The sequence below is a fragment of the Patagioenas fasciata genome, chromosome 23 (assembly GCF_037038585.1).
Source record: "Patagioenas fasciata isolate bPatFas1 chromosome 23, bPatFas1.hap1, whole genome shotgun sequence".
Classification (NCBI taxonomy): domain Eukaryota; kingdom Metazoa; phylum Chordata; class Aves; order Columbiformes; family Columbidae; genus Patagioenas; species Patagioenas fasciata.
In genome coordinates this window covers 2,118,967-2,128,956 of record NC_092542.1, presented here as the reverse complement: position 1 = coordinate 2,128,956, position 9,990 = coordinate 2,118,967, and the positions used below count along the sequence as shown (strand labels likewise).

The 9,990-nt window shown below is 41.5% G+C and overlaps 1 protein-coding gene across 2 annotated transcripts; it reads right to left on the bottom strand.

Annotated features, from left to right (window-relative positions):
• Positions 1 to 643: 643 nt before the first annotated feature.
• Positions 644 to 8,728, bottom strand: UBE2J2 (ubiquitin conjugating enzyme E2 J2). Of its 2 annotated transcripts, XM_071798346.1 has the most exons (8): positions 8,521 to 8,653; positions 7,481 to 7,634; positions 6,870 to 7,000; positions 6,607 to 6,647; positions 5,688 to 5,790; positions 5,435 to 5,573; positions 4,861 to 4,941; positions 644 to 4,024 (listed from the first exon to the last, which is right to left on the bottom strand). In XM_071798346.1, exons 3-8 carry the CDS (start codon positions 6,998 to 7,000, stop codon positions 3,740 to 3,742), a joined length of 780 nt encoding a protein of 259 aa, XP_071654447.1. In that variant the 5' UTR covers positions 7,481 to 7,634; positions 8,521 to 8,653; the 3' UTR covers positions 644 to 3,739. The 2 variants fall into 2 exon arrangements, with proteins under 2 accessions (XP_071654447.1, XP_065711168.1); XM_065855096.2 differs by lacking the exon at positions 7,481 to 7,634 and having other exon boundaries at positions 8,521 to 8,728.
• Positions 8,729 to 9,990: the final 1,262 nt, after the last annotated feature.

Below are 9,990 nucleotides of genomic sequence, written 5' to 3'. Positions count from 1 at the left end.
TGGGGTCTGCGGAGTGATCGAGCTGTGAAATAACATTAGGGCAAAGCTTTTACTATTAGGAAAAGGTTCCTGGCAAACACTAATAAATCATCCTCACTCCTTGCCCAGAAAAGACTTCAATAACACAAGATGTGAATGCTTTGAGTCATGCTCAATAGCCTCCCTTTTGTGCGTGTGTGCAGGCTCTTTTTTCACTGAAAACATGTTTTTTCTGACATAAGAAGGACGCAGCTCAGCTCCAACAGATGTCACTCTAGCAAAAAACCCCACTTCCACTCCATCAAATTATAAGGAACAGCAAGGTTCCAATCATCCAGACATCATCACTGATGGCAAAACCAGTGAAACAGCATCTTAGAGCAACTCCTACGTGCCCCAGGGAAGGTACTGAAAACAGGGACCGCACTGCAGTGACAGTCGTGACATGTCATGATAGAACAAATACCTATCTGGAGAGGAACTGCATTATCAAAAGATGTACAAGTTATTACCTGTAGGTCTTCTGGAGGTGTTTTACCACAGGAAAGAAAAGAAACCTGGAGGTGGGGGAGCAGTTTAGCCATAATTTGCTTTCTAGTCCACAAATATCCAGTTAGATTTCTTCCCAGTGATTCCTTTCCCAAAAACAGTCCCACAGAAAGTATCAATTTTATCATGAACGTTTATTATGAACAAACAACTTTACAACGCAGTCATTTCTACTCCTCAGTACATGCTTGAAGTAAAGGAACTTCCGTGACCGTGAAATCTTAGGGGGAGAAAAGTTACGGCTACACACAAACCCTGGATTTTAAGACTCAAGAGATCTTTAAAGGCGACCACTGAGATGTCTTCTGATTGAAGCTGCAAAACTCCCTGCTGCCTGTGACAACAACCTTACAGAAATCCATGGAATAGCAGCATGAGAGTGAAGGGCCGGACATTTGTTCCAATATCATATACTGAGGGGCAGCTTTTCGTTTTATTACATTAATTAATGCACTGCTTCAGGGCATGAGAATATTTTTGCATGGCAAAGAATGGTTTACTCCAGCGAATGACTTTGGTAACAAAAAGATCAGATACCGCGTACTATTAAAAATGCTTCTAAAAAAAAACAAACCACAAAACGGTAAAATCTACACAAAAGGGAATAAATCTTCTGTTACCAAAGGCAAGGAGATGTATCAAAATTGTGTAAGCCATAGGTGTAAGGATTCAGCGATCGCTCCTCACGTCCCACGAACAGCACCTGAAACAACTGTCACGTCTTTCTCTGAATCCAGGCTGCCGAAGAGGAACAGCAACTGGAAGTTTAGTTTGTTTTTTAAATACAACCAATCCTCAGAAAAGATGCAGCATGTCCAGGGTTTAACCAACAGTTTTTTGTTTCCGATCGTGGCACTCACTAAAAACAAGAGACCCCCCCGTTCAAATACTTGGGTGCAGCTTAAGGCCAATTTCTTGTCACATAATCAAATGCCTTTTATTCAACATCTCCGTGCTTTACTAGTTCTTTTGCCGTGGTTAGGTACATTTCACAGAAGATGCAAATACATCGTGCCCAAGGTCTCCTTGCCTTTGTCTTCATGTGGCTAAAAGAACTTCGTCAGAAGACAGACACAGACAACCAATTATAAGCTCCTGTCTGTAGGCGACGTCAATGGTAATAAAAGGCATTGTGAGAACAAACATGACTGAATGATACTGACATCTACGAGGCAGAACAGCCTCAGCAACAGGTCCATTTACTTTGAAAAAAAAGCTATCAGTCTGACAAGCCATCCCAAAATATCCCATCAGTGCAGGAAAGACATCTCTCCCTTGCTGCCCAGCATGGCCCCAGACTGACAGACCCAACTGCTTCTACACAGATACATCAGTGCTTCTTTTTTTCAAAGAGCTGATTAAGCACATACAAGAGGTAAATTAAAAAGAGTTATAAATAAGATTTGGTAAAAATCACCCAAAAAAAAAAATCAAAGACTTATAAATACATTTTAAAATCCAGCCTTTTCCAAATTCCATCCTCACACCCCACCTCCTCGTTCCCTTCCTTAGCTCAGGAAGAACTGTTTTGAGATTTCTTTACTAAAGAGCTGTTCTGCTAGTTTGGGTAATTCCTACCTATTGCAGAGAATTGGTCACATTTACTGCTGCTCTAAGCTGCATGGCTCATGGGTTAACAGTATGTTTTCCTTACAACTCGAGATACTGAGAACACGCAGAGAGAACAAATCTGAAAGGGAAAATAAAAGAGTTTCAAAAAAATTCTTAGATACATGAGGTAATATTTATTTGGGCTCTTAACAATACTTCAAATAAGACTACGCAGTTATTTGCAGAGCTTTTGACGCCACTATCACTTCTGACAGTTTGTTGTGCCATGAACAGCGAGCGTGTTCTTCCCCAGATGACCAGGCATCCCTGTCACTCACAGAAGGCACAGTAAGTTTGCCTCTGATGAAATAAAGCATTTGGATAAAATTAAGCAGGGAGGGGAAATCAAGCAAACTTGGTTAAAAAAGTAATTTCAGATTTTGAACTACCCGAGGAGCTCTAGTGTTTACCCACAGTCCTGTAATGCCATCTACAAACAGGAATTTCAGTCATCAATCCTCTGAAGGGGAATGGTGGTGAACTTACACCTAAAAGCAAAAAAGCTTCTAGAATCTCAGATGAATTAGAAGGGTTTGGCTTTTGGTGGTGGTGGAGGTTTAAATTTATGCAAATCTTCAAGTAAGCAAGAACAACTGATTTCAAGGGTTTACTTCATCTAGTGACACTTCAGATTAATTCAGTTGACTCTGATGAAGCTGGTTTGTTTTTCAGACTCTTTTTCTCTTCCCAAGGGCACTTCATTTACCAAAGTCCAAGAAATCCAGAGATTTTCTGAATACACAATCAACTCTCCATTGGTGTGTTCAGTTTTATTATTTTCAACAGTGGCACCTTGTGATCAAAATTAAGTATTACAGCTTTCAAATATCACATCTCTCAGAACGGAAATCTGCAAGTGAACAAACCCAAATCGATACTGGATCCGGGCATCCCCGCTACAGACTGATTCAAATGCTTTTTCTTGCTAATCATTCCTAAGGGCTGACAACTGCACTTCTTGCAGCCCAAATAAAACCTTCGATTACACTGCGATAATTTAGACAACACATTTAACACACAGGGTGTTATCTTCCCACTCATCTAATCACTACTGACTAGATATGCAACGATGTTCATTCTATTTTAAAAAGGAAACCAGCAATCTTCTGTAGCATCAACGTTCACATGAACCAAACCCTTATCAAGTCCACATGAAACCTCTACTTGAATCATTTCAACACCTGTACTAATGAAAATAAAATACGATATGCGTAAGGTGTGAAATTTTAAAAATTGTTCAATGAAGTAAAAAGCCTTATTTCCTTAAGATTTTCAAATTTCAAATAACAGATGGAGGACTGCTATAAAAATCAAAGCACTAGAAATGTTAGTGTCTCATCAATAATGCTTTGACTTGTTTGTGAGCCACTAGTAGACAGCAGCAAGGACAAGAGAATCTGTGAGCAGAACTTCTTTTAGTTTTCTGACTAATCCAAACTATTTCATTTCTCAAAAATAACCCATGAGCCAACCAATGTTTTACCTGCAACTTGGTAAAACAAGTATTTATTATCCCAGTGTCAGTCAGGTGCCCAAAGAGTCCCACTCATTCTGCAACTACCACTAATTTGGTCTTGGATTTCTTTTATCATCATCCTCCTCATTCTTGCGCTATGCTTCTCAGTACATACTTGACTGTGTAGGCAAAGGCTGCAAAACCAACTATAACGAACAAGTTCGCCAAAGCTCCGCCTAAAAGTCCATGGTTACGGTTGGCCTGTTGGAGACCCGGATGGTTGGCAGGTGCCAACGGTACGTGCCCGTTAAGAAGGGGGATTCCGTTCTGCCCGTAGTGTGCTTCCCCATCAGGGACAACATCTGGCAAAGGGAGGGATGGGGGTCTGTTACTGAGCTCTTCTTGTGCTTTCTGTTTTTGTTTGATTTCCTGGAGAAAGGAAAAAAAAACAACTGAATGGTTGGAAGCAAAAGTCGTGAAGCTATTGGATGTTTTGAAAAGATTTCAGAATGGGGAAGGGCTATGGTACACTTCTTCATACTGCAGTGTCTTTTAAACTAAATGAACTGCATTACACACAGCTGCACAGACTCCCCAGCTCCTTCCAAAGTGACCTACTTCAGTAGTTGACACTAACAATCATTTGGCCAAGTATTTTTGTAGTTCACATGCATGTTTTCTGAGAAGCCTTTTGTCAGAAATAAATTCCTTCATCAAAAGTCTTGCAAGTCCAGCTTATTTTTAACACAAGACATTAAAACAATGAAGAAAGCAATCACAGAAGCTTAGAAGGATTAGGACTGTTAAGTATTACATGTTAAAAATCTGCCTGTGCATGGAACACAACAGCAGGTATCTATTATTGCCTTCAGAGTTTCCCAGTCATTTAGGTACCAGTAAAACTGTACTGCAGAAAGTATTTCTGATTTTCTGGCATACTCAAACTCAAGAAAACACAATATCTAATTCTAAAATATTGGGACAACCATGTTTGCTGCATGTGCAGCTCAGTCAAGGCTGTGATACCAATCCTAAATACACATTTGATTCCCTATACAATGGGATCTTTGTGTGGCAGAAAAAGAATTCCATTTCAAGATTCAAGTTTTTAACTCCTACATGTAGCAAAAGCACCTTTTAAAAGGCTTTCAAGATTGACAAAAGTAGCCATTGTCTGGGAACAGTCCTAAACAATTAGTATACAGATCTACACAGAGCAACGGAAAAACAGAAAACCAAATCATTGCACGGATGACTTCCCTTACCTCCACCACTTCAGGGAAGAGCTCACAGAAAACTTTATCTTTTAAGTTAAATGCTAAGCTTTGTGCAGCAAGCTGTCTTTTCTGTGGAGGAAAAGAAGTTATTAGCAGTTGCATACCAACAAAGTTAATATGCTTTAATTCATCGGCTGATTATTTCCCACAAGAACAGTGCAAACCACTAGCAAACTAGTTTCTAACATTTCATACTTGTGAATATTACTCACTTACAACAGACATTTCTAGACCTTTATTATCTCCTCCATTCTTCACTTGTGGGATTAGCATTCTGTACTAATGTGCTTGCTTGGCAGACACTTCCAGAGGAAGGACGGACAGAGAAAGAAAGTCCTAACCATATTGTTTACTAAAAGAGATTTAAAATTCTCTAAGAGATCCTCTCCCCATTCCTACACTACATAAAATTGACTCCATTCATCTGCTCATCATCTGTAGCAGGCAACAACGTATTCATTTCTGAGACACCAAAACACCAGCTGCTGCTGCTGGTTTAACTTTGAGGTCCTGTTTAACATTCCCTAAGCTGCCGAAACGTGGGTGCCGCGCTGGCGCTTACTGTGAACTCGGACGTCTCTATGCTGCCCAGTGTGGGGCCCTTTTCCACCATAAAACTAAGAAGGCCCGTTAAGATCGTCGAGACCGACCAAGCCGGATTCCACGTGTCCGGGTGGAAATCGGTGATTGAAAGACACAACCTTCAAAGGGATAAGAACAGACAGTGTGGTTTAGTTTTGCGGTTAGAATTACTACACATTATACATATTGATAAAATGGTGTTAATTGCTTAAGTGTTAGAAGAAAATCCTTACCTTGTATTACACTTAAACCTTCCATTAGGTGTAATCATATAAATACTAGGAGGTTTAAAAGGAAATTCTCTGGGGAATATTAGTTTCCCATGATAATAGCCACCTGCATTACATAAAGAGATGAATTACTTATTTTGCATGAAGATGAAGTCCTAAGCTGCTACTCAAAATGGGCCAAATAAAACCCTCTAATTCTTTCTCCCCCTCACACTAAAGAGATCAAGCTCATTATCTTGTGCCTCTAAAACACAGGAATAACGATCCACAACTACCATAGTTTCACTTTGGAGGCAATTCTCTCACATGCATATTACAAACAGCACTTTCTGTTGTCAGGTCCGTAACACATTTAAGGAAAACCAGCCAAAGTGTATTTAATACAATACAAATGGATTAGTTTTAGAAACACAAGTAACTACGAATACAATCCTATGAAGAATCCAGCTTCAAAAAGCATTTTGTGAGAGGCTCCAAATGACACCGTGAAATATGTGAATACAACAAATTAATCACACTTTTACGTTCCTCACTTTCTCCAGAGAAATTCATAAAGAGAATAAACATCTCCCTTCACCAAGAGCATTAGGTGGTAAATGGGATTTTTTTTTTTACTATCTAAAGTGAGTTATCTGCTCCAAGACCTTTAGCAATCACTTAATAGGAAGTTATCTGTCTTCAGTTTAACCTAAATGTAGTTTTGTTAGAATCCTTGATAACAGAACAATCACTAACAGTAGTACCACTACCTCTTTTCAACACGCTATCACCCAAGTCAGGGACAGCTTGGAAACTGCACTAACAGTTTTTAGAGCTATTTACAGCAGTTCTATTTTACCCATTCAAATAGACACACAATTACTCGGGCATGCCAATCCCAACATAAAGCACAGGCACGCTTTTGCTGCGTGCCAACTTTTACCTTCATAAGGAGTCATTTCAGGTCCCCGTACAACATAGTGCCTAGGACAAAGAAAGAAATTTAAATAGTATGAAAGTCAGCATGCAATCAGGCTTCAAATTCTCTAGAAAAATGAAGATACAGGAGCACTTCAGCAAAGTTTCACACTTCTCCTCCCAGACCCGAATTCCCACACAATCTGTAGGAGTGAGGGAGTCGGACTTGCAGACCTGGAAAATCTCGTTCTCTCCACAAGCAAGCAAACAGTTCCTTCCAATTCTTACCATTCCAGGATGTTGGATGGGAGGGGTTCTGCACAGATATAAGGCACTGGATCTTTCTTAATTCGCAGGTAGTCTTGTTTAAGCCTCTGGGTCGCTGTCGTTGGTGCTCTCTTATTACTGTTGTTGCTCATCTAGTTTAAAAATATATATATAAACACAATCTCAATAGAATTGTAAGAGATGCAGAGCTACTACGATTCATTGAACACAGCTGCAGATGTTTGCAAAATCTACTTTACAAAGTGGTTTTTAACTGTAAATTAAGTTACCATAACTTTTGAGTGGCAAGAACCATACAAAATTTTGAACGCACTCCCAAGACATTCTGTAAATTAGCGAAAATACTCCTTCCAGACCACTGCTGTTCATATACTACAGTGAATTGCCATCGTGAAAATACACTGTATTATAGAACCTACTTGAACCCTGAATAACCAGTCCTGCACACATCATTATGACACTGTTTTAAAGGCCTTATACTTTTTGAGTAATTAATTTCCCTATTCAGTCTGAATATCTATTATGTAAATTCATCCATGGTTTTAATTTATTTGCTGTTTCTACAGGTGTAGTTGCTTGAAATAAATAACAAACAAAGAAAAGACAATAACCTTATTTAAGGTGAAGGATTTTACACTAACTCTGCTGCCTAAGAGTCAGTTGAGGTTACAGAATGGAACTTCTGAGCCAGATCATTCTCTTCCAGGCAAACAAAGACCTCATCCCAAATGAGACAAGTCAGTGTGAAGAAAGGAAATCCCAGTGCTGCTTTTGAGACAAAGAAATCATCAGCCCTCACAATGCACCTACAGAACACGCACCAATTAACAACTGCTACTTAACTCACTTTCCCCAGAGAAACTGAGCCAGTGACTTTGATGTAAACAGGGAAATTCAGGCAAGAACAAGAAGGAAAGATTTTACAAATGGCTTGTATGAAGAGATAAGACAATGCCTACAATATGACAGCAGCATTTGACACAAAAAGTGTGTTAAATGCCTATGACTCTTACTGTTTCTTTATTTCAAACAGACAGCCAAGTACACCTTATTAAAGAAATAACATTCAAACCACAAGCAACAATTGTATGTGGTCAAGTATTCAAACGCCACTCAAAACAAACACATTTAATCTGGCTCTTGTCAAAATGTCTGTAAGTTATTGTTATATGTGTATTTTTCCTTGAAAGAATTCACACGTTTTTAAATCACAGGCCTTGAAATCATAAAATCAATAATTTTTTTCTCTGAAAAAGTCAGCTTTAACTTTAAAACACGGACTGAATCACATCTTTTTTAATGTAATATGTTTGTTCTGAAGCCTCACAATAACGCCCCTCGCTACGGGCCGCAAAAACACATCAAAGTATTTCCCAGCACTTCGTCACGGGGGTTTAAACCCCAACCCAAACCTCATCCGCAAGCACCTTTGTATCTTACAGGCGGAAAACAACCGGCAGCATTTACAGAACGCGCGGCCCGGGGCCCCCATTTCGACGACACAATTTCCTAGAAGAAAGGAAAGAACCCGCCGGCCTTCGGGCAGGTGAACGGTGTCCCCAAGGAAGGGACAGAGGGCGGGTGACACCCTTCCCACAGCCTCCCCTGAGCTCCCTCAGGCGCTCGCCCCGCCGGCCCAGGCCCCGCTCACCTCTCCCTGCTCGCGCAGGCCCCTCCGCCGCCGGGCCGCCTCACCCGCCCGCACCGTGAGGCCGAGGGAAGGAGGGAGGAAGCGGGGAGAGGGCGGGAGCGCCGCAGGAGCCAGAGGAGCGGGCAGGGCAAACCCGGACCCCCAAACCTCCCGCTGCGGCGAGCGCGGCTCCAGCCAAGATGGCGGCCCGGCGAGGCGGAGCCTGCGAGGCGCCGGCGGCGCCTTCCGGGAGCGCGGCACCCGCGGGTCGCGTGACTTCCGCTTCCGCCCGTTCGCCGTCATGGCGGATGGCGCAGGGGACGCTCCGGACAGCGGTGCGATTAGCACAGACGAGGCTTTTACCACAGATGAGGCTTTTGTCACATACGAGGCTGGTTCCAGACCCCGCGGGTGAGGGGACAGCCCGCGCCGTTGGGAAACCACCTGTGTCCGGTCGCAGTGTCAAGGCAGAAAGGCCCACAGAATCACAGATTGTCTGGGGTTGGAAGTAGTCTGATGGGCTTTGGCATCACCATTCAGTTACTGTGACTTTACATAAAATTATATTTGGAAAGGATCTGAGGATTGTCTCCTTTCCTGAAAAAAGAGTTAGTTGTACGTGTGTTTGGTTTTGGAGGGTTTTTTTGGCCAGAAATCTCCTGAATCACTTCTTCAAATTCCCCGAGTTCATAAAACGGATAAATCCAAACCAGTTTTCAGTCATTCAGTACGCGGTCAATAGTTTTTGTTCCATGATTCCACCAGCAGGCCCATAAAAAATACAGCAAAGCATTTTGTGTCGAATTCTTGCATTTGTAATGCTAAAGAAGAATAAAGCAAGTTACTCCCGTGTACTTTGGAGGCCAAATGTGACAAGAAGACGTAGTGTCTGTTCAGTATTAATTTAGGATCGCATATCCAGATCGTTTTACGAGACAACACTGCAACATCTTGCTCCGTTGAAGGGAACACAGAGCTTTATGCCTTAAACCCCTTGGCTCCCTGTCCCGCACAACTGAACGCAGCCATTTTCCTCAAGGGATCATGTGAGATGCTTAAAAGATTAAACATTTTAACAACGTGAGTATTGTGTTTTGTGAAACACAAAATTCCACCTGGCCTTAATGTCATTCTTGCTGCAATAAGCGTGTTGAATAAATTACACTGAAATCAGGTTCACACGTACTTCGTGCAGGACGGGATTTAGGAGACATCGATCACCATGGTCCTTCTCCAAGGATTCCACCTCAGTCTTTATTGTCAGGGCTCTACTAATCTGATCTCTTTGGTGATTTGAGCCCAGCTCAAGACATGAGTTTCAGCTGTATTGAATCTGAACGCTTGTATTTCCTGTTGTATTTGTTCACACACAGCCATCACCGACCAATTAAAAATTCCTGTTCAAAAGACTAAAGAAATAACCCATTTGTGGTGAGCATTTAACGCCCTGGCATTTCAGTTGTTACCAATATAGTGAATTGTGTGCTGGTG